General features: G+C 37.4%; 1 protein-coding gene across 1 annotated transcript in view; it reads right to left on the bottom strand.

Moving 5' to 3' along the window:
- The window catches only part of LOC115827919 (netrin receptor UNC5D-like), a 117920-nt gene extending 95755 nt beyond the window's left edge, over positions 1–22165 (bottom strand). Inside the window, exon 1 of the mRNA XM_030791816.1 lies at positions 22085–22165. Coding sequence (XP_030647676.1) covers positions 22085–22165 — 81 coding nt within the window. The remainder of the gene's footprint in view (positions 1–22084) is intronic.
- Between the last annotated feature and the right edge of the window lie 241 nt (positions 22166–22406).

Consider the following 22406-nt stretch of genomic DNA (forward strand, 5'->3'; position numbering starts at 1 on the left):
CCATGTAACAGAACACGTTAGACTGTGACTCCTGAAGTGCATGCTTAAATGCCTACATCACTGATTGATATTATTTCTCCATGTTGTAAGACATTTAAATATCTCGCTATATAATACATGAGAAAATTGGAGCCCAAATAAAAATAAGTTGTTTATTGGTGGAGATCAGAGGGGTTTTTTTTGTCAAATATTTATTGAATAGTTAGCATTGTTTTGTTCCTGAAGGTGAACATTTGTTATGTTTAATCTGTTAGCGGTAGAGTTTTAAACAATACATTTTAAAAGTGATAAATGCCTAAAAAAAAAAAAGAAAACTGACAAACTGACAAAAATAATCAAAAAGTGAAGTTCATAAATTTTTAGCTGCAACAATCTTGGAGAACCCTAACCTTGGAGTCTACAAAAAGAAAACAAAACAACAAACAAACAAAACCTGGGATGATGTTACTGAGTAAGAAATGACAGGTTTAGGGGGCAAGACTTCATATTTCATGAGTCAAGACAAATGAATTAATAAGAATTATCCCTAAGGAGACATGGTCAATGTAAAATGTATTATCTTACACTACTGTCTTATTGGAGCCTTATGGTAGTTCCAACCACTGATGGAAGGAGGGTAGGAATGGTTCCTTATTGCTCTGGTATATTGAGTCCTGGGTCTGACTGTGTCTGAGAGGGAATACCATATGTGACCTCATGACCTGGAGTTGATTTGGGGAGTATTGAGTTTCAGGAGGGTGTTTTTGGTGTTGCAACCAAACAACCGCCTGCCAATTCTCAAGGGTGGAGAAAGGGGAGACACAATTTCTTCCTGTAAATTCTTAGTGTGTGTATGTGCATGTGCATGTGTGTGTGTGTGTGTGTGCGCGCGTGTGTGTCTGTCTGTCTGTCTGTCTGTCTGTCTGTCTGTCTGTGTATGAGAAAGAGGAAATGGGAATATATTGCATTACTTTCAGTGGCTTTTTTGGATGCCAAATTTCATTTCTGAAGGAGAAAACAAGCAGATGAAGATAGAAAATCACACTCTCTCAATATTCTCTTCTGATAATGCCTTATTACAGGAAACTAGTTATGAAACATCTTTAAAACACACTGACAGATCAAGGTCGGGGAGGTAAAGCCTGGAAACTCTCTCTCTCTCTCTCTCTCTCTCTCTCTGATCACTTTAACATAACTGGAATCTAACTGACATCAAATCTGAACACAGCATCAAATCTGTACACTGCAAACTGTATAGCAGAGTTTTGATCTTGACTTTCTAACTATATGAAAGTACCATGCATCAGATTTCAGAAATCTGTCAGAGAGCAGATACACAGACACACTCAGATACTCACACAAACACGCGCGCACGCGCACACACACACACACACACACACACACACACACACACACACACACGCACACACACTAAAAGCTAGAAACTAAATTTTAGGTTAGGAGTTAAATGCTTTTCCTCTATGGATCACGTGGAGTACTGCTTGATTACAGACTTCTTACTATTTCACTTTGTTCTTGCATTCAGCAATGAATAACTAGTTTCCCAGGTATTTATAATTATGTAGATACCTATTTTCATGTCACATGCCAACAACTGTTTCTGGATCAGGCATTAGTGCGTTCCTTCACATAAGTTACTACATTGCACCAATCATAAATTTTTTTCTTTTGTTCTTTTTTTTTTTTAACTTGGCTGTGCGGTGCTAAGAAATAATTTCATTAGCGTGCCTGTATAATTAGATGTTGGAATAAATCTAATCAGAGCGATTTAAATGAAGGAAGAAAACTACCTTCACGTATCAAAATACTATGATAAATCATCTACTCTGGTGTTTACAGCTTGAGGATGAATATATCCTGAACCAAGGCTAACACTGTTTAAATGTAAATTAATCCATGCATTTTTTTTTCTCCCAGTAATTAAGCGTGATTGAAAAATGCATTTGTACATTTCCATTTACTTTCTGCATATATAACAAATCAGATGACGCAACTGGACTTAGTTACACCGACAGACACAAGTCATGTTATTTCATGTTTTTAAGGATGTATTAAGTCAAAATGGTTAAAAGAAAAGAAAAATGAAATTTAAGCACTATATTTAAAAAAAAAATGTAAAAGTCTTTAAGATGGAAAGGAAGAGGATTCAAAGCACCATGTTGTTTCTAGACCTGCCCTTTAACAGTGAACAATCAGCAGCACAGTGCAATGACAAACTTAAACGCTACTTAGGCTCAATATCCGAGTAGCTAAAATGTCATGATTTGAATTATAGAAATATTTGTTGACAAACTGAAACACCACTACATCGTTGACAAACAGAATATTTTTATACACAACATCTTGTGTTCGTTTCTATGAATCACGCTGGGTGGTGTGGCAGATTGCAAAGCTCTGTAACTGTGTTACAGCAAATATTGCACTGGTACTTACCAGTGGCTTTCTGTGAAGTGTCTCTCACTGTTACAGGAAGGTGAGTGCAAACCGGTTTGTCATTTATAATGGGGGAGGGGTAGGGGACGCCTGAAGGAGAACGCAGAAGCATCCGAGATTATAGTACACAGGATTGGATTACACTGTAGAGTTCCCCATTTATACTTTATAATGTTTTTGATATTGAAGGTTTGTTTTCCATATAAATTGTGAAAAAAACATGTCTGAAGAAGACTTGATTTTTTAATGAAAAAAGGCTTTTTTTCTGTCAAGAGACTTTCATTTTAAGGCTGATACAATCAGTTTGGTTTATACCTCTGCTGTTGGAATCTAGAATGCATAACCATGGATTATCCATCAAAATCATCCTCAACATCCCAGATACATCTCAGCAGAAGAAATTGCCCAACAGGGATGTTAATTAAGCTAGGATGAGAATTGTCTTTTCCTGCAAATAGATGAATAAAGATCACACTGCCAATCTCTGATGATTCTTGAGTGTAGAAACAATATTTTTTTCTATTTAAATTCAGTGTTCAGCTTGATGGAACGCACACGTTTATGAAACTGAGTTGTATTTCACTTAGTATTCACATCCAATAAGTCATAAAATGCAGACATTAATATGATGTCTGAAAAATAAATAAATACAATTTTGTCTGAGAACGGACTGAAGGAGCCAAAGAAATCTAAGTTAATCTGAAAAAGTCAGAAAACGACGCATAAAAATGATATCATTACAGGCTCCTATTGCAGTGGCTTTAGTCTGAGGAAGGAGTTAGTCCTGAAACAGAAATACACTGTTATGAGGAGTCCACTCAATTGTAAAATGAAATCGTTCAGTGGCATTGTCCCCTCCAGCCTGAATTGTAAATAATGTTACAGGGCTTCCAATTTTACAGTGGTCAATACTACTATAAACGGTCTTCTTAACCACAGTGATGAGAAAAGCAACACCAATTCTTTTTGGTTTTTCTAAATTCATATGTTGCATCTGTACAAGTTGCCATGAGGAATTTTCTAGATCATTATGGAAACTTTGAATGGTATATAAAAAGACACAGGGCAAGGGTCTTGTATTAAAAGGTGAAATATAAATAAAACATATTCCTTTTTTTGTGATGTTGACACCTTTGGTTGTTTTTTTTTTTAGTATGTTTAAATGACATGGCAAACAAATGACATTATACATTACAATGACAGTATACTGACATTAAATTACAGCTTTCTTTTCAGAATGCCAAAATCCATTCCATATGAATAATATCAGCAGCTATATACCTGTCATTAAAAACCTTTGAATATCAAGTTAAATCTAGCAGAGTGTCGGTGGAGATAATCAGACATTGGCGGTGGGTGTAAACAACAATATAAACATCATGCATCAATAACAAATGCTATTACAAAATTGTCATACATGCAACTGCAACTTTTTAGATAATGTTTATGACCTTTTTTCTTATGACTCTTTTGCAGACAAGAAGAAGTAACTGTTGGTATTAAATGGTATAAAAAGTCCAATAAATGAAGAAAACATAATTTATCATAAATATTCATATTTGCAATTCACTGGGAAGGCTTTACCACTCTTTCCTTTATAATCTTCCATGATTGGCAAAGGAGAAAAAAAATGTCTTTATATATAAATGAATGTGCAACTGTCAGGCATGATGTTTTGTTTTTTCTTTGAATTTTTATTCTGACCCTGTATTGTTAGAAATAGATTCATACACCATAAAATGCCAACATAAAAATACGAAACACCCACGTGCATGAACAAGACTTTAACATGCCTCGCTTTCAAAGATAACATTTTCTTTTTGCCATATTGTTTACTACGATCCAGCTCTCACCAGACAGCAGCGCTTAAGCTGTTGGTTGTCAAGACATCCCTCTGTATTCTGTCCATGGCCCCTCTTCTGAATATCTTTTCATTTGGATAAAGTGAAAGGTCAGAGGAGTACAAGCTGCTTGCATAAATGAAAGTTCACTGTCAGCACAATGTTCGGAGTGCTGTTTTACTCATGAATGTGAATGAGGGTTGTATTTTGTATTTTTCAAAGAGAGAGGTTGACTCTCTCTCTCTCTCTCCCTCTCTCTGGGTGAGTGTGTTTTTGTTTTTAGTGTGTGCACGTGTGTGTGTGTATATATATGTGTGTGTGTGCGTGTGTGTGTGTGTATGCGTGCGTGCGTGTACGTGTGCGTGTGTGTATGCGCGCGCGTGTGTGCTTGCGTGCATGTATGCGTGTGCGTGCGTGTGCGGTGCGTGTGTTTGTGTGTATGCGCACACAGTGATTATCCTCTCATGGTTACAGTTATGAAGGTTCTTTGTCTTTATCAGTCATATTTGCTATTACTGAAGCACTTTCAGTGCACTCCACTCTAAGACAGAAATAACTGTTGTTCTGGCATGGCTAAGAGTCATTCTTGAGGAACTAACCTGTGCATTTGTTTGCTAGTTCCAGGAAATGACTGCACGGCTTTCACACAAATATCAGTTCCTTCATTTTATGCACCCAGGCCTGTAGTGCTCTAGTGGAAGTTAATAACAAATGTTATACTTTTAAAACCAACCAGAAATAAAAACACATTAATTTGAAATCTATTGTCACACTTATTTAACATTCCATAGCTTGCCAAAACATTCTAAAATAATGATAAAGAATTTGTACTTTTTTAAGGCTTTATTATTTTGCATAGTTTTAGTTATAACGCTTCATTAGAATTTATGAGCGTGTACAATATTAGTTTAGTTTGAACCAATACGCTAATATATTTATAGTACATTCTGATGGTTTCATAATGCATTATACACAAAGGTTGCAAAGTACTCTCTAAACATCAGGCACATACACAGAACCATCAGCTTGGCAAAGAGTGAGCAATAATGCATGCTTTTGTTCCAATTTCCCTGCCTTTCCAAAGAGCAGAAAATGCCAAGCTAAATCACACTCAAGCAGCCAAATAATTACCGCCACTCAGGGAGCAACACGAGGCCAGAAACCCGTCTCTTTGAAACACAGCAACAATCCAGAAATCACTGCCTCTGTAGTTACTCTGGCAATAAATCAAAAGAAAAAGATTAAATGAAAAAAAAACAAAAAAACACATGGAAATTCAAGAAGCAGCCTCAACAATAGCGTGTGTTTAGTCCATGCCCTTAAGAACTCTTGGAAACAGCGACTTGGAATTTTGAGAGATTTGAGAGACTTCAGTCACTTTTGTGGATGTCTGTGAGTGTACCTCTACTCAAGGCTGTGCTCATTATAGAAAACAATAGGTAAAACTTTCACTAGTTTTGGAATAACTGTTTTCGAGCTCTTATTTTCCCATTTGCTACACAAATTAAGTCAGCAAACAATATTTAAAAAAAAACAAAGTAGGTTCCAAAGTCACCCAGGAGGGTTACGGAACATGGGATTCTCGTCAGTCATTGCTATGCTAATCCTAAATTAGTTCACATCAGAATAGCTTGTTAAAAACAAACAAACAAAAAAAATTACATTTACCGTCCACAGAGAAATGTTTGCATTATGACATTCAACACATTAGCGGATCAATGGGTTTTTGTATTACTCAAAAAAACAAATTAGCCACCTATCATTACTGTATGTTAAGTTGTAAACTAAGACCGATAAACAGATTAAGTAACTGAAAAGTTAAGAGATTTAGGGTGGAAAGACCAAAATCTTCCTAGCATAGCAGTGTCCTGCTTGTCATGTTAGCCATACTGGCCTGGTCATTCTTAGATCCACAAAGACAGTCCTCTCCAAACAAAAATGACCCCATCAGCCAGTGACACACAGATAAAAAGGCTTGATCTTTGCTCCGTCTTAGCAAAATTGGCAGTTCCATCTTGTCGCTCTGTTTGAAGTGCATTGTGCCACACTAATAGCAAAGTAATTTCTGTCACCTGGAGTACTGAGTTTGCTTTGAAAAGAGCTGGATTTTTTTTTCCCCCTCTCCTTTTATCAAAGCTGTTAAAGCTGAGTGTCGCTCGACCTGAAAGACTATTCTACCGCAGTCAGGTCTCATTCTCTCGCTGTTCTCAGTTAAGACAAGCATTACGTTTAATCACTGTGTTTAATCATTTCCATCCCACGCGAATGAAAAATCTAATGAAGTTAATAAGTTCCTTATTGGTTAACTCTTTTTTTCTGGACAATGAACCCTCCTAAAAGCATTCCCGATGGCAAGGCTAATCTAGAACCAACATAACCAGCTTGTTTGACAAGTCAGAATTACATTAGGAGCTGGTTTTATGCGATCTGTTGGCTTCACTGTCTGAACTGCGGATCCGTCTGAACTTTCTATAATGAATGGTGTGTTGTTACCCCTGGTAGTTTTAAATAACTACACACCGACCTCTAACCACTATCCTGGATTAATAAAATTATTTAGGTCTCAAGAAGAGAAGATCGATGGGTTCGTGGCAGCATTGTATGTGCCCACAGCTCTGTGAGCTGTAAGAAAACAAGCAAAGCCCATGGATCATATTAAAAACATTCCTGTAGGGCAACAGACTAAAAGACATCCAGTATAACAAATGATTGTTTACCCCATATGCACACCCTCCTCATCATTGCTTTGAGTCTCTAAATGGACTTTTGTGAGCGATTAGGAATGATTAACAATAGCAATTGCACATGCTCGATTTGAACAATGGCATCTTTGGTTTAATTAAACTGTTTTTGGACACAGTCTATTTGTGAGATGCAGCAATTTAAAACCAGCTAATTAAGACTTGCCCACAGTAAATGTTGCTCTTTGGAGTCTTGTGTGCTGTAAATAATGAATCCAAATTGATTTTATATACAGCCAGGGTTCCAGAAATTTCTTCACCCTGAGGGTTATTTTAACGCATATTTGCACAGCCGTTAACACAGCCTTTTCATTTTTTATTTGTGTGACTACGGGAAATATGATTTTTATAGAAAGCTCTGATCCTTACATTGCAAAGCCTAGCAAGAGGCACCCAATGCCAAAAGGAGAACAATTCAATTACAAAAACTCTCACTGAATCAAGAGTGATGAAACACCTCAAATATTTAAACTTTTTAGTCAGTGAAATGCATGATATTCACGACAAATTCACTTCTTATTCAGTAATATAATGAAGCTTGTATATTATTATCAAAGTATTCTCGTACACTTCCTAAGTTGTTTGTCCAGAGGATAGCAAAACCTGAGACATGACGAGAATTCAGATATCTTCCTGCGGTGTCTTAGCTCCCTTTTGTACCCATTAGAAAACCATAGGAATTTCAGTACTCTGTGTTATTTTGTAATTACTACGTGTCTTTGAGTTTGCCTAGCAACAGTATTATTCACTAAACAAAGACCAGCCAAAGAGAAATAGGTTTGGTCTGAGTTATACAGAGTTAAACCATTTTTGTTCGGTTGCTATGGGCTGGCTTTTGATGGTGATGAATAAACTCCCTGTCACCAACCTTGAAACTCCTTAACTCTTTGTGCATAATCTGTCACTGACCCCTTTGAAATCCCCTGATTAACCACTGTAATCCAACTGTTAATTTTAAGGATGAATAAACAGATTCAATGAGCTTCACTCTTTTTTTTTTTGCCTTAGATTTTTTTTCTGATGAATCCTTTGATCAGTTAATGGGACATGTCTTTTAATACGTTTTAATTCAATATCAAGATCAGCTTGTATGGAAAGCAGTAACAGTGGAAAGGACAGAGCTAAAACTGAATCCACTAGGAGCAATTTTCTCTCTGTCATTAAACATTCAGGGCAGAAGATGCACTCAGCTTAATGAGAAGTCATCTAATTCTTGTCCAGAGTTTTCATCTGAGAAGATTATCTTGAGTGTATACAGTTTAAAAAAAACATGTTAATTCTCTCACATTATGCCATGACACTCTCCTCATCTCTTTAAAGGATAAAACATGAGCTCTATTAAAAACAAAAAAAATCTTTGTCAAGGAGGTTTCAAGTGCTCTTGTTTTTGACAACTCAAAATTATCCCATCAGACCGAGAGACTGCCATTATTCAACAGGTTAATAAATGAAAACTTACTGTCGATCAATTAACAGCAAAAGGAATGTTAAAAAATAGCATTGTCTTATATGTAAAAGGGCTACAGTTCCCCACAGTCCAGACAGAATTTATTGAATATTAATGTAGCGTATTTTAAATCAACACATACAGCAGAAGACAGACGTTAGATTGTTAGTGAAACAAGGAATATCAGCCATTGGACTAGAATTCGGAAGTTACAAAAGGTAAATAAAAAAGATATATACCTGACAAAGAAACAAACAAAGACAAACAAACCAATAAATAAATAAATAAATTGTAATCCTTAAAAGGACAAAACATGAAAAGAGGAGTAAAAGATGTGCTGTCACTCCCTAAAATGTTAGTAAAACTTGGTACAATTTGTATGACGTACAGCATAAGACGATAAGACCTTCTGTTGGAATTTTGTCTCCTTGGTTATTGTGAAGATATCCTGAGGCAATGACTTCTTTGAGATACACTATATATTCATTCCTCTCTGAGGGGACATAAAAGTCTACTCTAAAGCGATTTCTCAACTGTGAAATTAGGTTCTTGCCTCTAACTTTCTTCTGCTGAGGACATGAACATATAAAATGTTCGCCAAGTTGGAGTTCGCAAATACAATAAATATTGACTCTGAAATCTAACTAAATCTTGATAAGAATCACTATTTTTCTGTATGCGAGAACTCAAGCATTCATGTCAGAATTGTAGCAACCGAGAGACGTTACATGAGCCAGATAAAGTTGAGTGAATGATCTGAGAGTTGGCGTATTGATATGTATGTGTGTGTCCCTCCATATAAACAAATAGCTTTGCTACTGCAAAATCTTTCTTTGAAGATCATAACACTCTGATCTGAACGATACCAAAGCTTAGTGACCTCTTTTTGAAACAAACCTCTCTGAAAGTTCACAGAAGACAGCAAAGATGCCTCCACACACACACACACACACACACACACTTGCACACACACACACACGCACACACACACACACACACACACACACACACACACCGTACACCCTCTCATTTTCTGGGGAAACTGTTGAGCTATTTTTCATTGTGTGTGACATTTCAAAAGCTATCTCACTCAAAGTTCTGGGATCATGCATTCACTGTTGGCCTTATGAGAAAAGACTGGGTGACAATTAGTTGAAAATGTCACCTAGTACTCCGATATGAGCTGTTTGCACTTACCTTCAGATTCTCCTCTGGGGATACAATATGTTCTCTGGATTTAGTAAAACGGCAGTGCACTGAATGTCAAAGTCTACGTCTTCCCCACTGGAATATACTGGCCGGAGAACACGTTTGGCTGAATAGGATTTCAGCCATGATAACTCCAATATAACTAATCCTACAGCAAATAGATTAATTAAGTTGTTTTTGTTCCAACTATTTATGGTGAAAATTATAACACAAATAAAAGATTGGAGAAACACTGATAGTATGAATCCTCTGTCTTGGGATGTGTGACATAAAATAAGATTATACAGTGCAATAGTCAGCTTGACTCTTTTGGATTTTCAACCACAACTGATTTTTCAAATTATTATTATTATTATTATTATTGTTGTTGTTGCTGCTATTAGTGTGTAGGCGTGTGTACTCAAATAGTGGTCTACAAGAGCGAATACGACAAGCAGAAACGCTGAGACGGACCTCATGAGTGGATGAACACAACAAAAACAACCCTTACAAACTCTTAAAGAGAAAGATGCACATGGCAAACGTGCCATCAAAGGAGATTAAGATAAAATTCTGAGACGATGGCCTGAAACCTTTGTGCTGATTCAGGTTTTTAGTTTTAACAGTGACACACAGAAGTACAGAACGGAACACAAGTGAGAGAGGGGAGATGATGCAAAACTAAATGCATGGACCTCACGTTAATGATCTGACCAACTCCCTGCAAATGGCCTGACTCTGTGACCTCACCGCTGTGATGAAAACAAATACAACTGTTTGTCGGTGCTTCGCAAACACAACCTAGCCACATTCTAAAGGCCAGGAAGCCTCTAATACGTCTGTCTTGACATATGAATCCAAACAGTCAGAACATTTTGATAATACCTCTAACTGTTTATTTGCTTTCTGTCTGGCCCTGAATCCGAGATAAAACATTCTCACTTGTTTTTTTGGTTTTTGGTTTTTTGATCTGAACCACAGGTAGCACAGGAGTGACTGTGTGAGCTGGATCGTGCACATGCATAGACTTGAACCTTTGATAAAACGTGACTTAAGTGATAATGTGTCACTCTGTTTGGCTCACAGGTTCCACTGTGGGGATTATACGGGTGTATGTAGAGTGGACATAGGTGATGTTTGACTTATGTTTCTATTTATGTTTATAGTAACCCATCAAACCATACATTTTTCGTTTGATTTTACACACTTTTTTAAAGTTTTCTTTTCTATTATTTAAAAGTCATGAACTTAATAGGACATATGGTCAGTTTAATTGGACATATGGACAAAACTCATTAATTCCTTGTAATATACTTGTAATATCACAGCCGTTCTGAATTTTATGACAAGTTATTGCAATTACCTAATATTTACCCTTTTTTCTTTACGTATTGAAATCCAGTGACTAGGTTAACATTGTATCAGTGTGTGACCTCTGATGTTGGCATGGTGTGTTCTGGTGTTACCTGCAAACTCCAAAAAAAAAAAAACAACGTTCAAGAAACTCAAGAAAGTTTGGATTTGTTCATTTATGGCTGAAAAAGTATGTTTTGGGTAAAAAAAAAAAAAAAAAACATTGAAAATCCACATGCTTGATTGAAACCCTGTGTGAGCCACCGGTATGCTGCATGGTAAAGGTTATAATTAGCACATACGTCAAAGGCCTGAACTTTCTCCATAAAGAAACAGACAAATTGCTCTCAAGCTACACTACAGAAAATTCGCTGCAGCGCACTTGAGATGATGTAGGGAATAACTGGTTCCAGTTCCAGTTCCAAGTCAATGCGATGGAGAAAAGTGTTTGGTGGTAAGATCTGTCTTGTTTTCCTAGACTGGGAAATGGAGTTTGGCTTGTTTAGTTGTTAAGTAATTCCATTTCATTCAAAAAAAAAAATTTTTAAAAAAATGAAAAAAAAAAGAATACAACCCAAATCAGAAAACAATGCATCTTGTTCTACTTAGATCAGACTTCTGAAAAAAAAAAATGCTACACTTACTGACCTAACTGAATAACACTCTGGATCATCCATGCCCTCGGCCACTTACGAGTTAAACGAATGAAACTTCCGCTCGAGTGTAATTAATCATGTCATAAGGTAATTACATTTAACGCATCCAAATGGTAAACATCTTATTACTCTTGGAACTGATTACATGTTAGACAACAGATTCAACGATCAATATGGGATCATTATTCATCCGAAAGAGACAAATACTCTTTCATATCCATGGGGACTCCTGACTAACCGAACTAAATGATTTGCCGCGACAGCAACTTCATCAATTGTGAGATCATTCAACATGTCTCGCATTTGCCAAATGTTTGCATCCCAAGTTATCACCCCAGCGTATGTGTGTAGTACCTGCCATTATCAAATGCAGAACGTAAAACATGTGGCAACATGAAGTAAGTTGGAGGGGGGGGGGGGGGGCCAGTGAAAGTGACAGAGTGAGGCTTTAAATGGTGAATTGTCCCCTGGTTCCTTTCCACAGTCTCATTTCCGAAGCAGCTGCAGGATCCCTGTGAATAGCTGAAGACAAATCATCTATCAAGAGCTTTAGAGGACGGGTTCTGGGCTTTTTTTTGTATATGTTTGTTTGGGGGGGGGGGGGGGGGGGGGGGGTTTGGGGTTTTCTGGTGGGGGGGGGGGGGGTGAGAAGTTTCCATGAATTCAGGCCCATATTCAGTGCTCTGTTATGCTGTCAACTGGCGAATCATTTACATTAGCAAAGATGACCGTTGTCAAAGTGAACCAGTTTCTTTTCTTTGTCAGATCGTGCTGTGTAATGAGAAAAGGGAGCTGACACCACTTTTTACACTACCAGGTTAAACATTTATTCTGGAATTTAAATCATTTTTTTCTTTTTTATTAGTAAAATAAAAAACGGACAGGACCAAAATACATTTGCTCTTTACGGCCGGGGGTACAGAATGAGAGATTTTAAAAACTCTTCTTCTTATCCAAAAGGATAAGTCATTCTTTTTCATCAGACAATCAGTCTTGAAGACCTAATTACACATTCTGGAGAACTGGGTCATGTGCCAACTGACAGTGTGAAAGTACTTCATCTTCAACCCTCCCAATGTCTGTACAGCCGCAGTTGGTTAGCAACACTCACCCTGAAAATAACCCCCTGTGCTAATGGAGCTTTAACGTAAATGTCTGTGGAACTCCGTGAGATTTGTATTCAGAAGTTTAAATTGGCCTGTAGAGGCTGCTCCTTTCACTGAGCATAAAGCTGCATAAAATCTACAATACGACGTTATAGAAATGTATGTTGTTGATTCTTGCTAAAGTGACCACAAGAAGCTGGCTTATGTATTACTGGTGTAATAGGTGAAGTGTTAGGAAAGAGTACAACAGCAAGAACTTAAAGTGTATATACACAATGTATCATCAGTGTGGTCCTTTTTGTCTGCTTGAAAGCTGTGCGTGTAACAGCTACAATGGAAAATGCCTTTTTTTTTTAGTTTGCACAGCCTGTTGCCTAAAGGTTAAAGAGGTGGGCTTGTGACCAAAAGGGTGCTGGTTCGATTCCCAGTGCCAGCAGGGGGAGGGGAAAAAAAACCAAACAAACAAAAAGAAAACCACATCCATGGCTGAAGTGCCCTTGAGCAAAGCACCTAACCTCTCTCTGGGCGCTGCAACCGGTGGTGTGGCTGCCCACTGCTCTAGGCATGTGTGTGCTCACTGCTCAGATGGGTGCTCACTGCCCAGATGCAGAGTTCAAATTTTCCCTTTGGGATTAATTCAGTATCTCAAAAATAAATACATAAGTAAAATACAGCCATTAGTTATAGAATAACTCTGATTATGCATCAGTCAAAATACTGCAGTTTATACTTCAGAATTTTTATCCAAATCAATTTGGTTGCGGTTTCATGGTTGCTGTGACATCCATTAAGAATGTAAAATGGTAGTTTAGTTGACTGAATGTGTGTGAATATGAGTGATTGGATTGGAATTCTGTCTGTATCACATGGAGAATGCAGAAAACTAATTACATCAACCTCTCTCAAATGTCCTCTAATTCACACATACTGAAAACTCATCTGGAGTCAAGAGCACAGTTTGACTTCAGTTGGTTGTGGTTATATGCAATAAGGGCACAACTTCCCAGAGTTGTTCTAACAAGAAATCTGCTTCACTTGAAATCACAGTGCATTTCAAAGTGTATTTCAAAGTACATTTCAAACTGACATTTTTTAAAAATATTATTATTTTTTTCCTGTGCCAAACAATATAAATGAGTCTCCAGCAATCTCAATATTGATTTATGCCTGGGTTGAGCAAGTTAATTAAATTGGACCTGTAAGCTAGAAGCAACATATTGAGCATGCAAGACAGGGAAGTGGTGTCAGTCTTTTGGATGTTAAAACAGTAATCAATATAGCATAACTGGCTAATACTTAGTCTGTCAGCATGCCACAAACTGGTCAAACTGAAAATGATTTTTATCTCGATTAAGTCTTTGGCTTCATGGACACCTGTTGTCCAGCTGAATCACTGAGGAGCATTTGTGATTAGCCAAAGATAGACGAGAATTTCTACAAACACAATTTTTAGTTTTAACACTGCTGCAAGGAGATAAGCCCTATAAGGAACTCAGACAGTTTTCTCTAAGCCAAAAAGAGCAACTGGTAGTGCATCTCTAAAAATATTTGAACATTTATACCAAAGCGAGAGACTGGAAGATCCTGCCAGAACAAGCACCTATATTCCATGAGACTACTGACAAAACTAGATGTGTATCATTGATAAATGATTCTAGGGCAAAAACATCAGAAATTCAAACTGTGTGGCCGAGAGCCTTTGAAATATATATCCTATGGAGTTATATAGTGTTCCCATGGGAGTGTAAACCAATCGCTGGAGGGCAACTGAAAAATCACCTATTGATATGGTCTGTGTAATTTGCGGCAATGCGCCACTTCACTCAGATCTGATGACGAGTAATTCCAACAAGGTGACATGCGGCGTGAGGATGTCATTTTTTTTTTTTTTGGTAGCAGAATCAATCTCCAGCCAATGAGGAGGAAGGATGGCTGCATGTCCATTTTTAAAAATCCGGGATTTGGTTGTTACTCTTGCAAATCAACGCTGGAGAGGTTAAGTAATATATACAGCTACCCTGCTGACTCACCAACGGAAATTTACAGGCGAGCGATATCGATCCCTAAACCCAGCCCTGTGCCCAAGAATAACATTTCACCCATCAAGAAACAACAAGATAACACAAGGGGGACTAAACTACATTAAAGCTGTAAGAGTAAAATAAAAAAAGAGGATGACGAAGACAAAACTATAGAGCCACTGATGGTAAAAAAAAAAAAAAATGTTTATCATAACCACACTGATGCACAAATTCCCTGAGCAGACACTGCTACTTTGGGAACAGTAAAGTGTTTTCATATTCAGTGGTGCTGCTGGAGTTAAAGAGGAGCACTTTGATTAAAGGAGACGGGAGAACAAAACAATGTCATCCACGTTTTGATGGAACATGTGTCGGTATTTTGGTGAGCGGAGCGGATTTGTGCCATGTTCTCCGATGAATACGTCATTTATTGAGTCATAACTGGTCGGTAGAACATTTTTGTCTGACATGAACGAGCAAGGAACACAGTGTTTCAATTTTGAGTCATGAGACAAATTTAAAAAGGGAAGGTGTTCAGATATTCTTTGATTCTGGAGAAAGTTGTCGCATGCCAGAGGGAAAGCAGGGTAAAAAAGATCAGACATATCATTTGGGGCTAAGGGATGCTGTGTGACTACATTAGGAAGACTGGGTGAGACAATCCTGTTTAAAAGGTTTTAAGAAGATGTATGGGGAATGCAGGAATATGTTAACACATGACCTGAGTTGTTGTGCCAAATTATCACATTTTAGCGGGTTAGTGTAATTATCCTATCCGGAGTGAGAGAGCATCTGCAAATCATTTCCCATATGTTCTAATCATGTGTCTCTGCTCCTCTGTCACTACAGATATACATCCCTGTGGCTGTCATTCTTAAAGGTAATAAAAAAAAAGAAGAAGAAGAATTGTGCATTTGAGCTGGCTGGTTGAAAAAAATTGTTGAAGACACACTAAACAAAAAACACCATTCCTTCTTTATCTGATCAAACTCATGAATAGAAGATGAATAGGAGAAATGTAATCAAATGTGAATAGAAAGCAAAGGAGAACAAAGGTGAGCGGTTTTAAGTAATAGGTGTTTGGTGTATTGAGAGAGGACGATAGGCCACAGACACAGGATGGTCAACTGCAGTTAATTCATTGCAATGACTTTTCATGACATCGTGGGGGTAGAATAATAACAGGAGAGACCTTTCTAACACTGGCTTTAAACCACAGGCCTAAATGACTTGTTCAAAAGTTTTGTCCAAAATTTGCCCATATTTATACTCACTTTTCAAAGTGAGCCATGACTCATACCTGTGTTTACATATCTTAGGCATTCGGAATCGACTGCACATGCAGTTGAATAGCATATATGTACAAAATGGCAACACCTGGTAGTAACCCAGATGGAAACAGCCCTCCCACTTAGCCTGTGTATACTTGTCTCCCCAGGGATAGATGAGGCCTGACCCCACTTAATGAGTCCACTTGTTTAAACATTTGTTGTCACCCCTTGTTAAAAAAATTTTGATCCAAATAATGACATATGAAGTCAGCAAAACAATTAGATGGTTTAACATTGTGAGTGACGTGAAATTTGCAATTAATAAAGAAATAATATATTTAGCCACAGGTGAAAACTATCAATCGCATTTTTTTTCTCCTGGGGACTTTTTAACAAGACATTCTATTCCAAAGGCATTTCCAGCAGATGTGTTTTGTCTTCAGCTCTAGGTACTTTTAATACTTTTTGTAGCCATAGGCAAGAATGTAGAAATGCACGGTCCCCTCCCATCCCTCCTACAAAAAAAAAAAAAGTTAAAACACGCAATGTAAAAGTTAAAACACACAACGCAAGTAACAGAACCCCAATCATTTTGGAGGCAACCTGCATTGTTTGATGAACCCACAAATCTGTGGAGCTTAGAAAGCATGTCTTGTAACATTATAGACTGAACAACTTTGCTCTTGACACTGACTCCTGTCCTGGGAACACAGACATTTCTGTACTATATTTTGATAATTAAGACAACAGAAACCAAAATTTGGTTTAGGCCCAGTTGTACCATTCCAAAAAAAAGCCGCTAGCTGTTGGCTTTATTAGTACGCTAAATATATTCAAATTTCTTTCATTAGCAGATGGAATCCACATTTAACTCTTTCATGACAAAATACAAATTAAACACCCATAACGTTTATAATTGTCATTCGAAATCAGAATGAACTAGCAAGCCACCATGAAATAGTCACCACAGCTTGCCTGTGTCCTTCTATTGCATGATAGCAATGTCATATCAAGGGCAGACGATTGTCTAGTGTCAAGCAGCGTGACATAGAAATTCCGAAAGAAAAACACACACACCAGGGATGGACTGCTCTAAAACCGCATGCAAACAAAAATAGGCTAAACATACTTTTATAGAATATGTTCAGCCAGAGAGATCTTTTTTTTTTTCCTTTCAACTAATTCTTCCTTTTTTTCCCCTCTTTTTAACTTTGAAAGGTGAGCAATCATCTTTTTGTTGTGGGCCAACTTTCGTCTGAAAAGTGTGATATATTCCATTGCATTCCATGTCAAATTTGGCAGCTTTTTTAACCATATGACTGTCCATCCCTTCATTTTCACTCTCTCAGCCGCAGTCCTCTTTGCTTTAAGACAGATTGTAACTTTCTCTTCCTGTGGTGCTTTGACACTTGTATCCTTCACTAACCATCTGCACTCTCCTAGGCATCTGATACAATTTACTCTGGGCATGCAGTTACAGCCCTTTTCAAAATACATTTTTCTAGCCTAGGAATATCCGTAACCATTAAGTCCATATATATTATATATACTGCCTGGCCAAAAAAAAGGTTGCACACTCAGATATTTCACTGGACTGCCTTTAGCTTTGATTACGGCGTGCAATTGCCGTAGAGTTGTTTTGACCACCTTATGCAACATCACAACATTTATTTCCATCCACAGCTGCATTAATTTTTGGTTGAGATCTTGCTGGCCAATTCATGTGTGAAAATGATTCCTCATGCTCCCTGAACCACTCTTTCACAATTTGAGCCCGATGAATCTTGGCATTGTTGTTCTGGAATATATCCGTGCCATCAGGGAAGACAAAATCCATTGATGGGTTAACATTGTGATTCAGTACATTCAGGTACTCGACTGACTTCATTTTATTGCTGCATAACATTGCTGAGCCTAGACCAGACCAACTGTAGCATCCCCAGATCATAATACTGCCTCCAGAGGCTCCAAATCCAAGCGGTGACTTTTTGTTGGCCAGGCAGTGTATATACATATGCAAATCAGAAGAAATCACTCTGGCCTCTCTTAGTCTTACAGTGTTTACCCCCACCTACTCAAAAATATACAAAGCAAAAAGCTCTCTGAACAACCTCTGTTGAAAGATCACAGTCAATTAGCAGCACAACCTTAGAAGTACAAGGTGTTTTTCCAGGGATGCTAACACAAGTAAGAATAAAGCAGCAGGTATCCCATGATGCACACCATGAGACTTCACACTCCTCTCAGCTCTCATGATTCGCCACAGGAAGCCAAAAGGTGAAGGATATGGAACAGCTTGTCTGTTTGCAACTTCTAGTTTTCCTAAACGTGCAAATATAAGTGTTTCGCCAAAATCAGTGTTAAAACTTGCTGCAAAGAGGATTCTTTTATATCCCCCAATACAAATCTTTCTTTTTCACATACCTCCCTTGTAACAGATTGGACACTGCATGGATTCTAATCATAGTCTACAACAGCTGTCAAGGAACTGTCAAGGAAAGGATAGGTGGAAGGTCTCACACTGGCTTTCCTATAGGGCAGACTAAAAGACTTAGCTACGAAAGTAGGGGAGCAGTAAAAGCATAGACTATTGTACCACAGAAGTTCACGAAGTGTTTTTGCTGAAGATAAAGGAAGCTTTAGATAAAAGAAGAGTAATTATTTTCTTCATGGCTTTTCTCAGAACATTACGTCCTTCACTTCTTTTAGTTCTTCTTAGAACTGAGAAGAGCCTGTTGTGGTCTTGTTTCAAAGTGCGACCATGGATCTCAGAGTTTCTTTTTATCTCTCCTGAGTCTGACAAGACTGGGACCCAACACCTCTCCTGTTTTCCTGTCCTTCACAGATTTAACAGGCATGTTGGATGACTACTAACACTGACCTGATAAAACCTGAGCAACTGAGCAGTTTGACTCCCTTTTACATATTTACAGACAGTTGTAAAACAAATAAATTTAAAAAGTCAAAACCTATCAGTGAACATGTCAATACATCTCTATTGTGTGATGTTAGCAGTTCCAGACAATCTTTCTGAGAGAACTTGGGTCAAATTTCTGTCATGACTCTCTGAAACAATGCACTAAGAACTTCCATTGTTGCTGTAAAGAAAATAGTCTAAAGATGGAAAAAAAGAGGAATTAATGGGAGGGGGGGATTTTATAATTGCTACGCAGCTGCGTGACATACTTGCAATGCACAAACTACGTCAACATTACATGTCTGGACATTTTTACCGTCGTATAAAATGATCAGAAATATGCAGATCACAACGTTGCTTATCATGTCAGTCATTTTTATTTTATATTCCAGAGATTAGGTTCTGTGTTTAATGATATCTATGATCAGGCATGTCTGTGCTCACCCATAGGATATTATTTCACCCTCCAGCAGAACTTCAGGGCAGCACTGCTGATACTGCTCTGTTAAATCCGCGGAGATTAACAGAATGAGATCAAAAGGCTCTTCATATTAGGATTTGTTAATCTACAGTTTTCCCTAACCCAGGGTTAAACTGAACCGTAGTCATGCCTCACATACACATGGAGTGCCGCACCATACAAGAGGCATGGGATGCTAATGCCTCCTTCTGGTGCATCCATAAATTACAACAGATTGGACTTTAACTCTACATTATAAAGCATGCCTCTGTCTTAAAGCTATGTGATTTGGTTAGTAACACAGCATAATAGAAAACTTTACAACCAAACCATATCAGGCTTATGTGGTTCTACACATGACGCAGCCACATCATGTACCTCTTCAAAAAAAAAAATACAACCTCTGAATTACAGAAGACATAACAAAATATATTGCAATTGCAGAAATATAAAAGTACCACGCACGTATAGTTTACAGTCTATTCATTCTACTGGAAGCATTACAGGAAGCATTTCATGTTCATTTTATTTATGTTCATTTACTTTCATGTTCATTTTATTTCTATTTATCAGCTTTGCAATCTTAAATTATCCATAATGCTGCACACACTGTAAGTGTGAACAGCGGAATGTGTTAATGAAGACACACTGGGAGATCGGTTTACCTGAAATGGCAGTGAAGGTAAGAGTACAAACAGGGACAAAACCAAAAAGAACAGCGAACGCAATCCCTGGATAGTAATGAGATCTGAACTGGAACTGCTGTACGCCGTTGTAATCTGGATTATCCATTAAACTGAAACGAGAATCAGAGCTCAAAGGCTATTTAAAAAAAAAAAAAAAAAGAAAAGAAAAGAAAAGAAAAGAAACCAAAGTGCCTTTGAAAGAAAACTTATTTCAAGATGCTCCAAAACTAGGCCAGTTCTGATTAAGAATTTTCACCAAGGCTACTAAAAGCTTTTCTGCAGACCCATAATGAGCTTATGAAGTATGGATATTCTACAGAAAATAGACACAGAATTTGCATTGTGGAATGAGCATGTAGAATGGAAACAGTATAATTTTAGCCATCCTCCCTTGAACTATACAAGGACAGATGTGAGAAATTGGAAGGGACTTTTACATATGTTTTTGAAGTTACTGCATATTTCAAGACATGATCTGTGGTAACAGCCTAAATCACAGCCCCATGAAGAGACGCTGTCCAGCATTTCAAAGGTGGGTTTTTTTTTTCTTTTTTTACACTTGCACTGTCTTTAATGTTGATGGAGCAGAGTTGAAAGCAACTTTGATTTAAGCCTTGTAATTTATTCATTAGATTCTCAGAGATCTTATTAAAGTTATCCACCATGTTTTTGACACCTTACCAAAGAGTTTGAAACAAGTCCTTCTTCAGAAAGAGAAATACCGCATTGGCTCTTAAACTTTAGATGAGTACAATGTTATATTTCATGTCAATTATAACTTTTTTTATATAACAGAAATAGTGCAAATCACGAAAGTTGTTTTTTTTTTTTATTTCTTTTTTTTTCTTCTTCTTCTCTTCCTTCAGCAAGATAGATCAAAACTGCTGTGAAGTAGGTTCTTGGATATGAACCAGAAAGTTTCAGCTCGAAGATGTCAACATGTCCTGACTCTTAATCTAACGTTTGAAACAAAATGCATTCTCTTGAGAACTTCCTCACAATCTGTATTACATTTTTGACATAATCTTCAGAAAACATCAGTGTGTGGAGATAAGGAATGTTTGAAGTAACTGATGCAAAATTTGTAATATCAAAACAAAAAAAAAAAAGAAAAAAAAAATCAAAGGCTGTAATGCTGTAAAGTCTTAGACAGATACAGAAGTCGGAATGACACGTGTATTTAAAAAAAAACATCTCAAATTTCTGGAAGTGCTCTGTCTAAATAAATAAATTCATTAAATTTAAAGATTTATGACATCCCTTTCAAGGCCTTTTATACATGGCACATTGAGATTCTTCTATGTGGGGAACTCATTTGTTCGAATGAATAATACTTTGAGTATTTGACTATGACAAACATGTTCATTGACAAACATGTTCATTTCCATTAGCGTTAAGTATTTCTAATCAAATCATACCAAAAAACATGGCTACACAGAGAATATACATCGTCTTACCAATCTCCTTCAATGTTTACAGAAGGTTTGACTAACATTGCCACAGACCTGCTTCAGACTAGAGTAGACTAAAGTTACAATATCTATTGCCAGGACAAGTAAAACTGTACGAGAAGGCTATACACTGGACACTGACGTCAAATCATATCTGAGCGCAATGGGCTATTGGTTATTACCATTCCAAAACTGTTCCTGCCAAAGAGGAAAACGGTACACTGGGGTGGGAGACTATTTGAAGGCACGTTTCTGTTACACTGGCCACTAATGTCACGAATAAAAAAACAGTTTTATAGCCCCGAAGTCACCCTCTAAAATGAATTTTACTAATATAAATATTTTAATTCATGAAAAAAAAATCCATCTATAAAGACTTCGAATAACCCCTTTTCAGTTTAAATGGGACAGGATTGTATGAAAGAAAGTTAATGATCTCGTATATTAGAGGGAGGTATCAGATAGAATTGTAGAACTAGGAGCTCCTCCTTGGATGCTTTCTTAGAGGTGCACCTTAGAAGCACGAAGTAGTACACCTCTAATCCTCTGGATACTTTCACACGGGACCTTCGAGATCATCGCCCCGTAAGCCATAGCTACCTCACCCGGTCATTAAATATGACATTTGGGGTGATATGCAAATTGTTATGCGTGTTACTCTGATCTGGGGAGCTCCAAACAGTCATTGTAGCCTTAGGCGTAATTGTCTGACAGACTTTGATATTTAAATACCGTAAATACAACCAGAAGAAAACTGTAGCACTTAAATATTTAAGTGGCATTAAGAAGGTTCATCTCAGCAATCTTGGGTGCTTTTTGTTGCGTCGGTCGACAC

The sequence above is a fragment of the Chanos chanos genome, chromosome 14, assembly GCF_902362185.1.
Source record: "Chanos chanos chromosome 14, fChaCha1.1, whole genome shotgun sequence".
In the NCBI taxonomy this organism is placed as follows: domain Eukaryota; kingdom Metazoa; phylum Chordata; class Actinopteri; order Gonorynchiformes; family Chanidae; genus Chanos; species Chanos chanos.